We start from the raw sequence: 17,758 nt of genomic DNA, 5'->3' as shown, positions 1-17,758 counted from the left end.
CCCCTGGCTACAAAGTTCCCTGTGACAATTCGCTAAAATCTATTTTATTTTTCCTACAGTCAAACCGGCTGCTCAGCGCGTTGAGGATATTTGTGTATCGATGGTGGGTTTGATTATTGCTCTGGTCATAACGGCGCTGTTGGCTCTTGTCGCCGTCGCCGTTGCGGTGTCCTGCTGGCTGATGGCCTACAGAAGACGTCCCAAGACGTTGGCACCATTGCCGCACCCGCCAGAGTTCCCCAACCCCCTGTTTGCCAATCCGGACGCTGCGCCGGAACCAACACCTGACTACATTTCCTAAACACGTAATGTAACAACAAAACTAGAAAGAACGAACAATAACAAATGAAACACACTAGCTATAATTTTAGACATTAAAACACATAAAAGATAGAAATGATATTTGAGAAGCTCGTGCAAAAAAGATACAAAATATATAACGAAATTAAATTTCGCGAAAATGAAATGCAAATGCAAGGAAAAGCAAAAGTACAGTTGTGAGCCGAAACTGTAGTCGCGCATGTATTAAGCGTTTATGAAACGCGCAAGCGCGGAATTAAAAAGAATGAATGAAGAAATGTAAAAAGCAAGAAAAACGAAAATATTGCACACCATACAATATTAATTAAATAACTTAAGAAAATAATTTTATTACTATACATTTTTGTATTAACATTTTAGTATTCCTTTTTTTCCTCACTAATATGAGAATTTTGCGTAGACCCCATAATGAAAATACTAAGTAAACTGCCAAAAGAGAAGAGAATAGAAGAGAAGAGAGTAAAGTGTAAAAGACAAGATAGAAACATATGCAGCAGCTACAAAAGAATTCTCGTTCTCTAACGACAACTTCTTCATTAGTCGATTTATGATTACATATTGATAATTTGTTATATACATATATAACTATAAAGACTTCCTATAAAAGTTTAGGGTGTGGGTAGTAGCAGAACAACATCGACACTTTGTATTATAGCACACACACATTGTACACACACTACTACACTTCCTGTACACATCTAATTTAGGATCTGAGCTCGCCGATTCCAATTCCAAACTGCCTTAATTTTTCACAAACATATAGAACGAGAGACGAACAATGCACCCCGAAAAGAGTAATACTCCTTAGCAGTACGTAAAGCCCCTCTAGGGAAACGCTTAGTTCCCAGTTGCCTCAAGCAAAAAGAATATAACCAAAGGACAATATATAAACGATTGTTCTTCAAGGATTATATATCGAAAGAACAAGTTCAACTTACACACACACACACACACATAAGAGAAACTATCACAGCCAAATGAACTTGTTTTTGGGCACTGGAAATAGTAGATCCCAAATAAACAATATTTATATCAAAAATAAATAACAAAAAAAAAAAAACTGCCACTGAGGCGTCAAACAGCGCACAAGGATTAATTAAGGTTTTGTTTTAATAACGACTAATGGAGGATTTGAACTATATAACACTATAATTTTACTCCTATCTGAACTATGATTAACCCAATTATTTTTGTAGTTTTTTAGTCAGTTAATATTAAATTGTTGTGATTGTTTTAAAATGCAAATGAAAAAAAGATACTTCCACTAATTAAAAACTAAACTAATAGCGCGACAAGTACGAACAAGTACTTAAAAAAAAAAACAAAAGGTAGAATTGAAGGAAAAGAAACTAAACAACGAATCGACGGATTTCTATCGAAACCCTTTCAATTATACTCCTGGACTAAGCCAGAGTGCAGCTATCAACGCGTCTGAAAACATTGCAGCGAAATTTTTGTTTTGGGCGCACGTTCTATAGGGGCGTGGCTGTCTTAGTCTAGAGAGGAAATGGTGGGGGAAGAAATACGTCGTTATAATTAAATTATTAAAAATGAAGTTTTAAATTAATATTATTAAACATAAACAAAATGTATAGTCACTACTTTAAGCCAAATCAGAAGACAATTTCTTTATATAGTAAAAATACCATGAGAACTCGCACATACACATACACACACAATTACGGAAAGAGACCAACTGTAAATAATACACAAACCGATGGTATTTTTAGTATTTTTTGTGTATAGGTTTCTGTGTAACATTTCCCCTCTTCCCCAGCAATAGGTTCATGCCAGGCATAAAATTATTTTCTTATTACAAAACGACATAAAGAAAAACAGAGTAAAAGTGCACAAACTAATTATTTAAACAATTTCGCTCACAATTAAAAGAAACAACTTTTATTTTTTCTTCGTAATCAAATCGATATTTAAACATTTTCCCGTAAAAAAAAAACAACTAGTATTAAGTTGACGAAACTTTTTGCACTGGCAGCAAATATACAAAATGAGAAGAATTGTAAAAAGAACAATAGTTAAATTGTAATTATAAAGAATTGTATTTAAAATTAAACAAACAAAATATTATCATAATCGCTTATTGTAAACTAATAAATAATGACCGAATATAAATAAAGAAAAATAAAAAAAAACATATCCATTTTATTACTGAACTCATTAAGAACAACGTACATCAATTCACAGATAATATCAATATGATATTAATTATTGTTAATCATTTTGAATGATTCTAATCGTTAACAACTTTGTCAGCAGACTTTCACTCGATCAACATAAGTCAATCAATATAATTTAAATACTTGAAAGCGAGTTTTTAATTCGAAAACACACGATATCAAGTAAGTTCAATACATAAGCGTAAGTATATCTCATTTGATTATCGTCTCGTCTTGTCTCGTATACTGCCCGTTTACCTTGACTTACGTCACTGCGGATCCCTTGCCCGTCTTCATTATCAATCAGCTTATCGCTGCTAAGTGATAAAAAAAATGCACTTATCAAATATATGTATGCGCCCCCTCCTCTACCTCCACCACGGTTCAACAAACGCTAAAACGACAACTTTCAACTCAACTACTCGGCAATTGTAGCTTCTTCTTGTTCGTCGTACAATCAAAATTAATATGCAAGCTTTGGGGGATAAGCTGAAGCTGAAGCAGAAGCAGAAACAGAAACAAACGAACCTCGCTCGCAATCTCAAAAATTATGACTTTTAAATTGTTTAAAATGTGAATATGAAATTTGTACGCGTCAACAAGAATTGTAGTCATCAAAATCACTTAAAGTAGGGTATATACAAGTCTATCAAACACCGCTGCAGTCTTTTGCTTGCGGTTATTCTGATTGTCGCTGACTGCTATCAGATGCCGCGACGCGCCGGAAAGCCCAAGCAAGCACACGACTAAAACCAAAACCCGCAAATGCTCGCCGCTCGCAGTAAAGCGATCGAAAAAGAGAGCGAGAGAGAGAGAGAGAGAGAGCGAGCCAACGTGCGGCCACCGAACCGTGAGCTGCAGGCCTACGAAGCCCCCGCATCCCCCGCCTGCATTGCGCTGCCCGCAGTAGACACACAGCACACAACAAGCCCCAAAAGCGACGTCAAGTGTAAACGATATTCGCAAACGTGGATCAGTTGACATTTGACAGCGCGCGTGTTTGCACGTTTCTCAGGGGGCTTTACGTAGGCTCCACGGATCTCCGACTTCTCTGCACGTTAGCTCCGCCGGCAGCTTGACGGGAGTTCATTAAAAAAAAAAAAACGAGCTAAACATAAACATTGAACGCGTCGCGCAATTTGTTAAGACATGTTTGACATATAAAATTCCAAAAATTGAAGAACTCTTTAAACAGTTTAAATAATATTCCATTCGATTTGGTATACGCATTGCGTATACGTCGTGTTATCTCTCTCCACCTCTGCCATGCGAGTAATTGATTTAATAATAATAATAGTCCGTGCAATGTGTTGATTAAGCTATTATACGATTGTGAATTATGATTAAAATTGGACCTGAGCCATTGTTGAATAAATAACCGACTCGGCAAATGAATGAATTCAATTCAGTTGCAATTGAAAAGTGTCGTCAAATTACTTCAATTAGTCCATATGATTTTATTTAAAATTACAAAATGATTTAAATTTCCATTAGTAATGGGAATGAGCACGTGAAATCAAGTTTGAAATTCTATCAATGCTAAAATCTATAATAAAAACGGTTTTACTTCATTTTTTGATTGTTTTCTTTTATTAATCTGAGAAAACAAACTCAAACACAAAACCAAATAGCGAGAAAAAAGCAGCTGAGAAAAAACAAGTTCGTGCTGATTAATAACAAAATTGATTATTTTTTGTTGTTTTCGTTTCCTTTATTTTTTGTCATTTTTTGCATTGAAGTTTAGCTTTTATGGATGCTAGTTTCATTAACACAAAGCGTTTCTAATATGTAAAAAGAATATAACAAAAGTTGCGTAAAAAATCGTCTTAATTGACCACAGAATATTTTCGATTCCTTCAGCAGAACTTATACATATTCAAATGCAAATATTCCTAATGGACGATAAAATTATAACATTACAAAAACTTGAAGTTTTACAAACAACTCGTAACTTGTCGCAGATCAGAGCTTATCTAACCGAATAATACCTCGAAATACGTGTGAATGATTCTCTTAGCTACACATTACGACGCTTAGCTCATGCTCAATGCATTGGCACAGTAAGTCGAGAAATTTACATATCACATGGCAAGCCAATGAGGCTGTTTTTATTACACCGAAGCCCCATAAAGTGCCCCATTGTGTGCAGCGTGCAATGCGAGTTACTTTTGTCAGAGTAGTCGAAAATACATCTTAGATTGTCGCAAGATGCGTATAATTAATAATTCTGAACCCATTTCAATGACCTTTGCGCTGGAGCAAAAGAGTCACTAGAGCATAACGCCATGCGCCATCTGGATCGATGTATCATCGAAACGATTATGACGTAGTTGGTGTTTGGTTTCTATCAAAACCGAACTGAGAATGTCGCAACAGGGAATTTCACTTGAATACCGAAAACACCAAACAAGTCAAAAGCCATAAAAAACGAAAGCTAACAAAGAAATGTTAAGAGGTTGAGGTGCTTTACAAGCGAGGGGCCAAACGGGGGGCCAACGATAAGATACAATTTTGTAAGTGATGTCAAGTGAAGTGTGTGAGTGATTGTGATGGGAATCTGAAGTGCTAAGCAGATATGAAGAGTGTTTATCTGTCACGATGATAAAAGGTGGAAATAAAAATTAAAAAGAAATACAAAAAAATTGGGACATGAAGCATGTGCTTGTTTATTTATATTTTTTGTTTTCTCATATAAATAAAGAAAAGTAAATACTTGGCATGTGAAAAGTTTATAAATTGTGTTGCGATAAGCGAACAAAATGAAATGCGAGATTATTTCTACAATGCGACAATGAATTGTGATGAGAGTCTTCTTCACACAACAGCTGAAGCTTATGTTATTAAGTTATTACTCTGCCTCAAGCGACATTTGTACAAAAGCAACAAACAATAATATACTCTAAAATAGAGATCAAATTCAAGAATTCAAGAGAGCTACTGCAAACTTCTCAAGTATGCAGTTGAGAATTAGGTTAATAAGTTATTAAGACAATTTGCAGAGATTTGTGGAATATTCTGGCGTAGAAATAAATTTGTTGGAGTGCTTTAAGAGATAGTTATTCTGAAAGATAATCATAAAAAAGCGAAAAAACAATGAGCCTCTTTTTTCTCTATTTGGTTTTATTACGATTTAAAAGCTTAAGCGAGCGCACACTAACAACAACAATAATAACAACAACAATACTAATAATGGCATTGTGGTGTTCAAGGTTTTAAAGTGATTTAAAAATATGACAACCGCAGAGGCAACATTTACAGCAACAAGCATGATCATCATCCACAGCAACAGCAACAACAACAACAAGTTTTATGAGTCGCCTGTAAGCGGCACTAGCTACAAATTATGAGCATTAAAATGATAAATACGTGTACAACAACAAGAAAGATGCTTTTATGATTAATCAAGCGAAATCAAAAAAAAACCAGCATCAGCAACTTTAACGAATTTTAGCAGCACCAAAGCGAGAGAAACCCGCGCAACAATTAGCCAAAATGGCAGAGCAACCTGGCCAAGATGGTAGCAACAACAACACTCCAATGAAAGGCGGCCAACTAGCCAAGACCGCCTCCTCACCCACTGCCCTGAATGTGGTGACCAAACGCACCACGCCCACCACCCTCTCGCCCCTTTCACGACACAGCCAACTGTCCGACAGCGGAGCAGAGAGTTGTGGCGATGGCGACGAGCAGACGCGACTCATCCGCACGTCTTCCATTCGACCCCACAAGTACATCATCATACCTGCCACGCCCGGTTCGCCGACAACGTCTACAAGCGGAGCTTCAGCACCTCAGCTGCCCTTTCGTCAGACCAACTCCACGACATCGCTTGTGGCCATGGCAGCAGCTTTGCAGAAACAACAGACGCCCCGCCAGACATCGGTAAAGTCGCGTCCCAACTCGGATGTCATCCAACCCGGACAGCTGCAGCATTTGCATGTGCCTCAGCCGCCACAGCCGGCAACGTCGACTTCAACGGTCACCTTCACCATTGATGATTGCGATGCCGAGACAACGATGGCTCCACCTCCGGCAGCTCATTTAACGCCCGCCACTTTGACGTGCACCACGACCACCACAATGGCCGGACACGAGGTTGTCTCCCCACTCAGCTACGATGTGCGCTCCCGCCTGGGCAGCCATCACAGCAGCATGCGCTCCATTGTCTCAGGTAAGTTGAATCGCAATTTTGCTTGAATCGATAAAGATTCGTCGTCGTTTGTAGCCTATCTGCCTGGCATGAGCGACAGCAGCTGCAATCTCGCCGGCAGCTCGGCCGCAAACTGCGGACTTCAGCCGCCGAATGCGATGTACATGCAACCACAGTCCTCACTCAGCGGCAGTTCCTATCACTTTCACGATTTGGCCGGTGGCAATCAGATCTACTCGGATGTCACATCTGTGCGCTCGCTTGCCTCCATTGGCATTGGTTCGACGGATGGGCGAAAGCTGGTCATCAGACGAGTGCCAACCACGGCAAACGAGTTGTTCGACATGGTGAATCCGCAAACACCGCCGTAAGTAGACAACTAATTGCTTTTATGTGTCTCCAAGTCTTGATCCCCCCAACGGAAAATAACCTTTTGTGAGAAAGCATTCCCCCTCTGATAATTCCGAATCGTTTTTAAACCAATTTGATGCCCATTTATTCCATTAGCGTATTCAAAGCACGCCCCTTTTGCCAATCACATCAAACACTAACTATAATATTTATCGCAAATTTTGGCACCAGAAAAGCAAAGCAAATGTTATCACACCTATTTAATAGCAAACATACGATTTTAACACCATCTGCGTGTGCTTCGATCGCAAAAGTTGTGCTTGGGGGGCCACATGATGTCCCACCTCCTCCCAAAGTGTTGACACGAAACGTGAATAGCTTTAGATCGCTGCTTGAAACGGATCGCATCAAATGCGCTATTTTTAAGCAGTGTTCCTTAACGAGATCAATAGCAGATCAACATAAGTAGACTGACTCTATTGACTCTACCAATTGACGCTTGACTCTCAAATAGTTCGTTCAAATCGTAAGATTAGTCCCAACCTCTAAGCCCGATCCGATAGTCAGTAAGGTGGCGACCTACGAACGGTGCAGTTCTTCCCCAGTTGATCGAATCCTTTTCTCAAACAAGCTTGTAAAACATTCCGGATAGTGAACAGTGTGAAGAGTAATGGACGCATGGATAACGTGAAACAAGTTTGAATTTATTATTATACATGGACAGATTCTCGCATATAGCCTGAAATATATCACCGAGAATACATTATAATAATAATACGAAATGCCCTATCGCAACGACCTGGATGCACAATCCTCGAAGCATTCCGAGCAATCCTATTACCCAATCAGCCGTGTGGCTAAAGTGTAAGTTAATGCTCCTCCTTACATAATATGGATGCAATTCAAGTCAATTCAAAGTTAATAGCTTTCAATTTAAAGTAATGTACCCCATTATGATAAACTGTGTTGGTTTTGTTCATTAGCGAAACGGCGCTGATTGAATATTAACGTTTATTTAATGGGCATGTGGACCGTATGAATTTGCGCTAAAAATTCATTGAATGTTGTCTATATATAGAGCGAGTCATAGGCTAACAATGAGGCACGTGCCATTGAGGACTACAACTATTTAATAGTTGACAACTAGTTCAACTTATTTATGTTTAATATTATTTGATATTTTGAACAACGAATGAAGATAACTGAATGACAACTTAATTGTTGAATTAAATGCGGCAACTAGTTTAACTTTATTCAATATCATTTAATATTTTCAGCAAGGAATGAAGAAAACTGAATCACAATTCTATATAATTATATATATGCATATCGTACAATTTATAACGTAACTCTTCCAGTAAAGTGTCTTATCAATACTATTCGAATGACTGAGAATATCGTAAGCTTTGTTACTATTGCCTTAACTTTGCAGTTTACGTAATTCAATTTATAGCTTCGCCTGTCAAGCCAACACCTCGTTAAACTGGCCAGCCCTCCAATCTAAACAAACACCCCCAATCTCAGAGATCATTTGAGTCAACAATGCAATGGCATTTGACACCTCCCCCATTGTTGTTGCATCTGGTTTTTGGTCCGTGGTTGGTGTCTGCCATGTGGATTACTACAATTAAACTATTTGACGCACCAGAAATGTTTGTTGGGGGGTCGTTTCAGGGCGATGGTCATGCAATCTGATTGCCCCCCTCGAGTGTTGACAGCAATTAGATGCGCCTGGTTGCCCGACTATAATACAAATGACAATGACTACATACTGTATAACTAACTATATACAAATATATATATGTTTCGATCCACAGGCCACTGGGCATCGATGACGATGACAGTTACATGGACATGTCCGACGAGGCGGCCCATTTGAAGCCGCGCCAACAACATTGGGCCAACAAAATGCAGTTCGTCTTGGCCTGCATTGGCTACTCGGTTGGCCTGGGCAATGTCTGGCGATTTCCCTACATGTGCTACAAAAGTGGTGGGGGTAAGTCTCAGAGCAAACATAACTATAGATAAAAATCTTAACGGAAATGCCAGAAGATGAGAGCGAAGTGAAACTAGGTTTCGGCAAATACTTTTGATTCCATGCGACATGGAAAATTCGCGCTTTATGCGACATTTCCGCTGTAAACGCGGACAAAAGTCATAAATTAAAATTTGTTTAAGCTCAGCGCAAAAGTATAAAAAAACAACGACAAAAATAAAGCGGTCACTGTCATCTCAATAGTTTCTCTACTCCGATCTCTCCCCCCTGTGATCTCCCTCTTTCCACAAAACGCACGCAAGCCACTTGACGATCTGCGTCCATCTTCGTTTACACAGATCTCGCTCTTTGTCTTATATTCTCTAGAAAAACAAAGAGAGAAACGACGAGAAGAGACATCCATTTCATTTACATTTACAGCCGAAACAACTGACGACTAGAGCGAACTGCCTTACACAATTTGCAATTGTTGTTTGATGTTAAATATTTATAATTAATTTAATTTGTGTATTTAGCTGTTGTCATTTGAGTCTCCATCTCATTACCACGATAACTATCTCTATAAATTTCGTTTCACAGGTGTGTTTCTAGTACCTTATTGCATAATACTCTTCATATGCAGCATACCTTTGCTGTTCATGGAGCTGTCGGTCGGACAATACACGGGCCGAGGCCCCATCGGTGCACTGGGTCAACTCTGTCCCCTTTTCAAGGGTAAGTTCACGAGCTATCAAGGCAAAGATTAGAAATAAGTTAGTCACGAAATCTAATTTTGTGGAAAGACAGTTCGATAAGATAAATACATTATGTTATGCATTTAAAATAAAGTTGCGATACTAACAAGTTGATAAAAAGAAAAGGTGTGTTACACAATGCAAGACAATGGGGCGTATGTGTAATTCCTATCACTTCTATTATTTACAACTTTAAGTAGCTCTAATGATGAATGAGTAGAGTGTTCATCTTCATCAGTATTCTTCAGTATTTTTATCAACTCAAAGCCTCAAATATACTTTACCCCTATCTTAAAATGACATATGACACATTGAGTTGATGTCTCTTAAAGACCTTTCAAAGTTTCAACATGACGAATTACTAGAAAAGAAGTGACAGACATGTCCACAAGTAATCTAATAAAGCTCTATCATAACTTCAAAAGCTACACATCATAATTTAATAATTTAAAATGTTTTTATCTGTGATTTGATTTGACATTCTCGGACTGATAGTTGTTGGCTATTTAGTATTCTCTTCCCCTATTTATCTAGAGCTCACAATTCATTACGTCATCTTGTGCGTCACATTGACACGCTTTGAGTAACTAAAATTAGAAGTGTTCTTTTGAAATCATAAAACAAAACGATTCAAACAATATGAGGATTACCCATGGGGCATGACAAATATAGGTGTTGCTTCGCAAAGTTCATTGCCAAGGTCTCTGATCATAGTTAGTGTACTGGGTAAATATTTAGTCAACCGAATGTTCATGTTTCAGTTTACATACAAGTCACAAAAGCCGCCGAAAACAGACCCTCAACAAGTAAATGTGATTAGTAAACAATAAAATACTCTATATTCAGGTATAATATAGGCTAAATCAATAATTTAGTATTCCGAAATCATAAAAAAAAGCCAAACTTTAGTAGGATATATTTACTGAATTTAACCAATTATATGTTTGATGTGATTTTACTAACTATCTACAATAGCTATTCAGCTGTTTACTAAGTATACAAATCTTACATTAATCTTGAGAGACTTGCAGTTGAACTCCAGCAAGTGTAATTCACATGTGTAGAAAACAAGAATGAGGCAGAACGAGATATGAAATGCTAATTAGTTAGTATCATTGTTGTCGAGTATGGCGTGCTAATGTGAATAAGCGAAACGGAAATGTTTTGAGCGATTTACGTACGCGTCTCTCATCTATATGCGAGACCCTCAAAAGTACACCCCGCATCCCCTCCAAGCATCTCGTTAACTTCCCTCTACATAGTTGCAATCGTAAATCTTAAAAACAACATTATTTTGACATATTTGCAAATCGATTAATTATTGGCATAGTTTTTGATCCCGCCCACAAAAATTGCTTTGTTCACGCCCACGCCTACGCCTAAACCTCTAACCAAACTGCAGCTGAAAGCAAACTAATAAATATTAATGGACAAAATGTTACAAGTTGCAAGTGTCAATTGACTTCCAGCGACACGCAGCCAATTAAAATTATGCAGATGAGTGCAAGTCCGTCTAGACATGTGATTCAACTTAAGAACCGGTCTGATTTATAAGCATAAACGAACCGATTAGGCGCTAATTTAGTTCGCAACTAAACCCAACCAAAAGTGCAACAATATGTGATAAAAAAAAAACAATTGACTGAGTGAAAGAACCCATAAACCTACAAAAAGAATCTCCGTGAATTCCAGATATACAGGGGGAAGATATTACTTTTAAAGTTTTTCCTAATGATCCATTATTAAAACACCCAAAGATTATACCATATCGAAAAAATAGATTAGAAAATAGTATATATCTCTTTAGATTATGATAAATTGTGAAATATATATTATACATAAATTGGTTAATTTTGTCGTTTCAAGACAGACGTTGCTGAAAAATAAACGATAATCTAGGGAAATGTTTGCATTCATATAAATTATATTCCCAAGGGATAGAAATTGTTAATATCAAATCAAATATTCATAAGAAATATGGTATATGTTACAATATAAGAAAAATAATAATGATATAAATTCCCCTTTAATATAATTGAATAATTTGTAATCAAGAATCATATTAGTAATCAAAAGTTATGCACTCACCACAATTTTATATTCAGGAGCTGGACTGGCGAGTGTGGTTGTCTCCTTTCTCATGTCCACCTACTATAGCGTCATAATAGGTTATTCAATTTATTACTTTTTCACTTCCTTCAAAACACAAATGCCGTGGATCGACTGCAGCAACAGGTAACTACACTCTCACTTAAAAAAAAACACTCACTTCATTAAAAAATAAAAACAACTCACTCTCACTTAAAAAAAAATAAAAAAAAATCATTTTCATTAAAAAAAATTAAAAACAAAAAGAATCACTCAAAAAAAAACATTCTCACTTAAAAAAAACACAAAAGAAAAAAAAGAAAAAAAAATAAATAAAAAAAATAAAAGAAAATAAAAAAAAAATACTCTCATTTAAAAAAATGAAAAAAATTAAAAAAAAAAACACTCTCACTTAAAAAAAAACACTCTCACTTAAAAAAAAGCACTAACCACTCGCGAATTCTTTTGCAGATGGAACACTCCCGATTGTTGGGTGCCACAGCGTAAGGAGAATGTCACCGCGCCGAACACGTCCCGCACGCCGTCGGAGGAGTTCTTTGAGTAGGCCCAAGACTCTCTTTTACAGATCTCCGAATAGAATAACGAATTGTCTCGCTTGCAGAAACAAAGTGCTGCAGATCAGTCCGGGATTGGAGTACCCGGGCATGATGCGCTGGGAGCTCTTCGCCTGCCTTGTGTGCGCTTGGCTGATGGTGTACTTTGCCACCTGGAAGTCCATCAAATCTTCCGCCAAGGTGCGCTACTTTACAGCCACGTTCCCCTTTGTGCTCATCATCATTCTAATGTTCCGAGCTGTGACGTTGGAGGGTGCCGACGAGGGATTGCGTTTCTTCTTCCAGCCCAAATGGTCGGAGCTTGGAAATGCTAACGTTTGGATCAATGCCGCCTCACAGAACTTCAATTCGCTGGGCATTACGTTCGGGTCGATGATCTCGTTTGCCAGCTACAACAAGTACAACAACAATATACTACGGGACACAGTTGCTGTGAGCGTTGTCAATATGCTGACCAGCCTGCTGGTGGGCATCTTTGCCTTCTCCACACTGGGGAATCTCGCCCTGGAACAGAACACCAATGTACGCGACGTCATTGGCGATGGTCCTGGCATGATATTCGTAGTGTATCCCCAGGCCATGGCCAAGATGCCGTACGCTCAACTCTGGGCCGTGATGTTCTTCTTTATGCTGCTCTGCCTTGGCCTCAACTCGCAGTTTGCCATTGTCGAGGTGGTGGTCACATCCATACAAGATGGCTTCCCACGCTGGATTAAGCGACATTTGGGCTATCACGAGATTGTTGTGCTCTTTGTGTGCGTCATCTCGTGTTTGTTTGGACTACCAAACATCATACAGGGCGGCATCTACTACTTCCAGCTAATGGATCACTATGCTGCCTCCGTGACAATAATGTTTCTGGCCTTCTGTCAGATGATTGCCATAGCCTGGTTCTACGGCACCGGGCGACTCTCAAAGAACGTCAAGCAAATGACCGGCAAGGCGCCATCCTTCTACTTGAAGTCCTGCTGGCTTGTACTGGGACCTAGCCTGCTCTTCGTATGTTTCCACCGAAGAGTTGCAAAGAAGATATTACAATAGATTTTTTTATAGGCCATTTGGGTGCTGAGTCTGGTGAACTATAAGGAGCCAACATATCACAATGGACGCTACACTTATCCGGACTGGGCCTACGGCATCGGCTGGATGTTTGCCTCCTTGTCGCTGATCTGCATACCCGGCTATGCGATCATCAACTTTATGCGTGCTGATGGCAGCAACTTCTGGGAGGTGAGAAGTCTAAGATCGAACTGCAAATAGATCACGGCTAATCCAAATCTTATTGCTTTTTGTTTCATAGCGCATCAAAGTTACGCTGCGTCCCAACATCTACGAATGCAAAATATGCGGCGAACATCATTGCGAACACGACTATCCGGAGCAAGAACAATATATGCTGGCACAGGAGCTAAACAACGTGTACAAGTCGACCATGCAGAAGCCTGGCTACAATGCGATGCTTGCCTCGCATGCAGCGCCACAAGGAGGACTCCATACGGAATACACATATCATTCGAAGGCGGAGCATGCAGCGCATCCAGCGACAGATCAACACAGTGTTAAGTAGAGCTGCCACGATGGGGAGACGCGTCATGTTTCCTGTTCAATTGTTAATTCAATTTCTGAGTATTGCTTAAATCTAATTTTTCGTTTTAAATTGCAAACAATAAACGCAATCATAATTTATATGTATTTTATATATTTTCGTTCTTTGGTGAGAATGTAAATGGGGCTTGAGATTAATGAGCTTTGAATGAAACTTATCAACCCATCAACTTGGGGACATGAATTACATTTACAATTATTTATTTCTTAATTATATTCGCTATGCTTTGCTTACCATTCTTAAAAACACATTAAAGCTCATTGCATCTTACTCTCTTTGCAATTAATACTTAATCGCCCATAACTCACAAAAGACCTCGAAATTACCTCAAAGCTTTAAGCGATCAACACAACTTCGCTTAAAACTCGTTGACATTTAATGGGACGACACATGAAAACTTAAGGCGAGCTCTATTGTATCCATGTCATACAACAGAAGTCGCTTTAAGCCATCAACACAGCCGATAGTTAGTTTTAATGTAATTACCTTTTACAATAAAACTAACTTGCAGCATTTTGTAAATAAAATCCGTGAACGCTAACCTGTTTTTAACTCAGCTAACTGCAATCATCGCTTTGGCTTCTAAAGATTCTGAACGTATTGGTACAGCTTATCAAACTCATCAAATTTGGGAACAGCATTAAAGTAGCGAGGGGTCTTGCAGTATTCTGCATAAATACGTTGACTCTCCGCAGGCACAGTGGGCGGCTCCACGCTGAGATACGAATCGGTTCCATAGTCACTAAGCGGACGCAATGTGACGCCACGCATCATTAGGGCAATCTCCTGTTCCCGTTGCGCAACTGCTGTCTGATTGGGATAAACACCTACGCTTGACAGTTTGTCAATCTTCACATATTTCTTGTAGATGGACATGTTCTGCTTCGAGGGTGCGCTGATGGTGCAGCCATAAACCTGTTCCATGGATGGCAGCATAGATGCGAGCGTAAAAGGCGCTGGTTCAGCGGTTTCCGTTTGCTTGGCCTCCTTCTCGGCAAAACTTGCGCTAAGTTCCTCATCGCTGGAGCTATCCTCGCCCTCACTGGAGCTGGACGAGTTGCTGTTCATTGATCCCGTGGAGCTTTGACCAGTCATTGATGGATTCTGTCGTGCCTTGCGAGACGGTTGTATTTGCCTCTGGAATGGACTGTAGTTTGTGCGGTATGTGGGCATATAACGCGTAGCCAGTTGGCTAATTTCAAACTCGATGTGTTCGCTCAAGTCTGTCCATTTGAAGGACTGATGATAATTGGAGTAAGCATCAATCATCTCTAGGCTATTGCTATGCACTCTTATAAGCTCCTTGACCAGCTTGTTGGCATCCGCACAAGGATAAGGCAAGCACTCGCGCACTTTGTGACGCACCCAATCCGTAATTGGAGCTTTCGATGTACTGGGCACAAATGCATTATGCATATAGTAATCGGTTTGCAACTCCCAAATGGGCTGATTCACTGCAAAGTAAAAGCACAACTATATTAGAATTATGACAAAAAAAGAGAATTCTACGAAATTCTTACGCTTCGTAATGCTTGGCTTGTAGAGACCAAGGAACAAATTGATGCTCTGCTGTTTTTCCGTGTCGCTGAAAGTGTTGCTATAATAACGACTCAGCGTCTGCATCACATCGTTGCCCTGTGAGGCCCAGGCAGCTGTTTTACGATACGTTTTGATGCGATGCACCAACTGTGAACCACCATACTGCAATGCCAAGGTGTCGCCATGCTCCTCGTACAAATGCTCCAGCATTGTCACGCAGTCAGAGTCGAATTCAAGTTTAGGCGTCTTCAGAAAACCCAGGCGCTCCAGCTGATGTCCCAGTGCGCACTTCCCAATGGCAAACTGAGCTGAATTAGTGCGATCCAAGCAATCCACGCAATTCGTACGCACAATGCCTGTCTGGAAGCTGAGTTCACTGCCGCGATGCGCCTTGTAGAACATGTTAGTCATCTGAATAATGCTCTCAGCAATCACGGCCAGATGTTCCATTACATTGCCACCGCTCAGGCGACTCTGACGCGCCATATCAAAGTGTATATGCTTCATGCGATGCTGCGGCGGCAAGAATTGATTCAGATACTTAATGCTGTTCTCCAGTTCCTTGGAAATGATGGATTCATGCTTGCGCCGCTCGCGCTTCTTCACCAGATTCAACATGATCAACGGAGCGCCATAATGAAAGAGCAAACGCTCAAAATGCCGCGACGGCGTCTGAGCATAAGGATCCGATATATCCAGCTGTATGGGCGGCTTTGGCACCATCTTGCTAATGTCCTGCGACCAATGCGATGGAATCGAGCCGCGCATTTGCGTGAATGCGCACAAACGCTGGCCATCGCTGACGATCTGCTCCGTTTCCACCTCGTTGGCCACATCGCCCTAGAATAGAAATCAATTGTTAAATGGATAGCACATAAATATCAAAAATATTCTAACCTGGAAATTAGCGCCGCGCTTCAAGAAGCGTGTGCCAGCAAAGCGAGTGCTACGCCTTGCAATGAGGCATACATTGACATGCCGGCCAAAGATGCTAATGCACGATTGACTCACATAGCCATGTGTTACCTCCAGTAACCAATCCTTCAGCATAATGCCTTCCATGGCCTGCAGTAGATAAGCATTCCAAACGAAACGTTTGCGTGAATCACTCCGAAATGCGTAATCAACACGCTCGTGAGTGCGCTCGACATTGTTGGTCAGCGTATTCCAGTCTGGCAGCGGTTCATCGCAATCCAAATTAACTTGAGCACCCACATAACGCGGCGCTGATTCATTGTACTGCAGTGTTCGGGTCAAATCGTAAGAGTACGAGAAATAGAAATTGCTGCGCAAATCAATGTTCTGAAACATGCGTTTGTAGCGCTCCTCATGGGGATGCGGAGGTCGTTGTGAGGTCACCTCGTTGACGCGCACCATCACCGTATCCTTGATGGTATAAACCAGGTGCATACCTATGTGTGCACAGCATTTTCGCTTCGTTACCAGTATCAAATAGTAACCTTCCAGGAAGCGCACAAAACCTAGGACGCCGTAAGCCGAAGTGACTTTGGGCGAGCCCGTTAGTGAGGACACAAACCGGCGTATTTCCAGACTATTGAATTCGTTGGCGTTCTCTTCAATGCTCAAACGATTGAGCGCCAAGCGATCGATGGTGAGCAAGCGAAAACGCGTCTCGCGATTGTTGCTGCCCACCAAATATAAGCGCTAACAAGCAAAATACGGAATTCTATCAAATTGTGGCAAAATATTGGTTACAAACGACTTACCGAACGTGTCTCATATAGCACAACCTTTTGTATCGAACTTATAAGCGGATTAAATATGATATTTGGATTATCATTATTCATTTTTACGCGTACGCTCAACGCCAACAATAATGGGCTGGAAATAACTATCGAAACATCGATATACCGATGTATAACGCACTATGTTTAAATAATCTTATATTAGCACTTGTTTTGCAACACCGATTAGTTGCTAAACTTATTAAAAACTTAATGCACATTTCACTTGAGTTTTTTCTGGCCGGATATCCTTTTTGGACAGTGGCGCCAAAAAATAGCCACCATTTTAAACTGACACAATCGATAACGTTATTTGCATCAACAGCTGTTTCTGCGAATTCGCCACGATAGAACAACACTTAAAAATACACTTCTCTCAATGTAACATTAAATGCAAATAAACAAAATATTTGTGTACAACATATTCTTAAAAATAATTTTATTAACATTTTGTAGTACACGAGCTAAGACAGACAGAA

General features: G+C 39.8%; 3 protein-coding genes across 4 annotated transcripts in view; 2 read left to right on the top strand and 1 right to left on the bottom strand.

Annotated features, from left to right (window-relative positions):
- Nucleotides 1-2,327, top strand: part of LOC133835161 (uncharacterized) — a 129,681-nt gene extending 127,354 nt beyond the window's left edge. The window contains 1 exon segment of the mRNA XM_062265063.1: nucleotides 60-2,327. Coding sequence (XP_062121047.1) covers nucleotides 60-301 — 242 coding nt within the window. The 3' untranslated portion in view covers nucleotides 302-2,327.
- A 1,156-nt stretch (nucleotides 2,328-3,483) lies between these two features.
- Nucleotides 3,484-14,075, top strand: LOC133835164 (sodium- and chloride-dependent GABA transporter ine). Of its 2 annotated transcripts, XM_062265070.1 has the most exons (10): nucleotides 3,484-3,767; nucleotides 5,705-6,666; nucleotides 6,721-7,012; nucleotides 8,814-8,992; nucleotides 9,572-9,706; nucleotides 11,832-11,961; nucleotides 12,286-12,375; nucleotides 12,437-13,388; nucleotides 13,443-13,619; nucleotides 13,690-14,075. In XM_062265070.1, exons 2-10 carry the CDS (start codon nucleotides 5,988-5,990, stop codon nucleotides 13,954-13,956), a joined length of 2,901 nt encoding a protein of 966 aa, XP_062121054.1. In that variant the 5' UTR covers nucleotides 3,484-3,767; nucleotides 5,705-5,987; the 3' UTR covers nucleotides 13,957-14,075. The 2 variants fall into 2 exon arrangements, with proteins under 2 accessions (XP_062121054.1, XP_062121055.1); XM_062265071.1 differs by lacking the exons at nucleotides 3,484-3,767; nucleotides 5,705-6,666; nucleotides 6,721-7,012 and adding an exon at nucleotides 7,564-7,860.
- On the bottom strand, nucleotides 14,072-17,489 carry LOC133835165 (polyphosphoinositide phosphatase). Its single transcript, XM_062265073.1, has 4 exons — nucleotides 17,262-17,489; nucleotides 16,432-17,199; nucleotides 15,516-16,374; nucleotides 14,072-15,449 (listed from the first exon to the last, which is right to left on the bottom strand). Exons 1-4 carry the CDS (start codon nucleotides 17,340-17,342, stop codon nucleotides 14,578-14,580), a joined length of 2,580 nt encoding a protein of 859 aa, XP_062121057.1. The 5' UTR covers nucleotides 17,343-17,489; the 3' UTR covers nucleotides 14,072-14,577.
- Between the last annotated feature and the right edge of the window lie 269 nt (nucleotides 17,490-17,758).

Source organism: Drosophila sulfurigaster, chromosome 2L (genome assembly GCF_023558435.1).
Source record: "Drosophila sulfurigaster albostrigata strain 15112-1811.04 chromosome 2L, ASM2355843v2, whole genome shotgun sequence".
NCBI lineage: Eukaryota > Metazoa > Arthropoda > Insecta > Diptera > Drosophilidae > Drosophila > Drosophila sulfurigaster.
This window is presented reverse-complemented; position numbering and strand designations above follow the sequence as displayed.

What these genes read in the sequence shown, in the direction of transcription:
- LOC133835164 (XM_062265070.1), top strand. Translation starts at nt 5,988, where the DNA reads ATGGCAGAGCAACCTGGCCAAGATGGTAGCAACAACAACACTCCAATG. An exon ending in GTGCTACAAAAGTGGTGGGG is followed by an intron (nt 8,993 to 9,571) that starts GTAAGTCTCAGA and finishes TTCGTTTCACAG; the next exon opens with GTGTGTTTCTAGTACCTTAT. An exon ending in ACTCTGTCCCCTTTTCAAGG is followed by an intron (nt 9,707 to 11,831) that starts GTAAGTTCACGA and finishes TTTTATATTCAG; the next exon opens with GAGCTGGACTGGCGAGTGTG.
- LOC133835165 (XM_062265073.1), bottom strand. Translation starts at nt 17,342, where the DNA reads ATGAATAATGATAATCCAAATATCATATTTAATCCGCTTATAAGTTCG. An exon ending in TGCTATATGAGACACGTTCG is followed by an intron (nt 17,200 to 17,261) that starts GTAAGTCGTTTG and finishes TTTGCTTGTTAG; the next exon opens with CGCTTATATTTGGTGGGCAG. An exon ending in AGCGCGGCGCTAATTTCCAG is followed by an intron (nt 16,375 to 16,431) that starts GTTAGAATATTT and finishes TTTCTATTCTAG; the next exon opens with GGCGATGTGGCCAACGAGGT.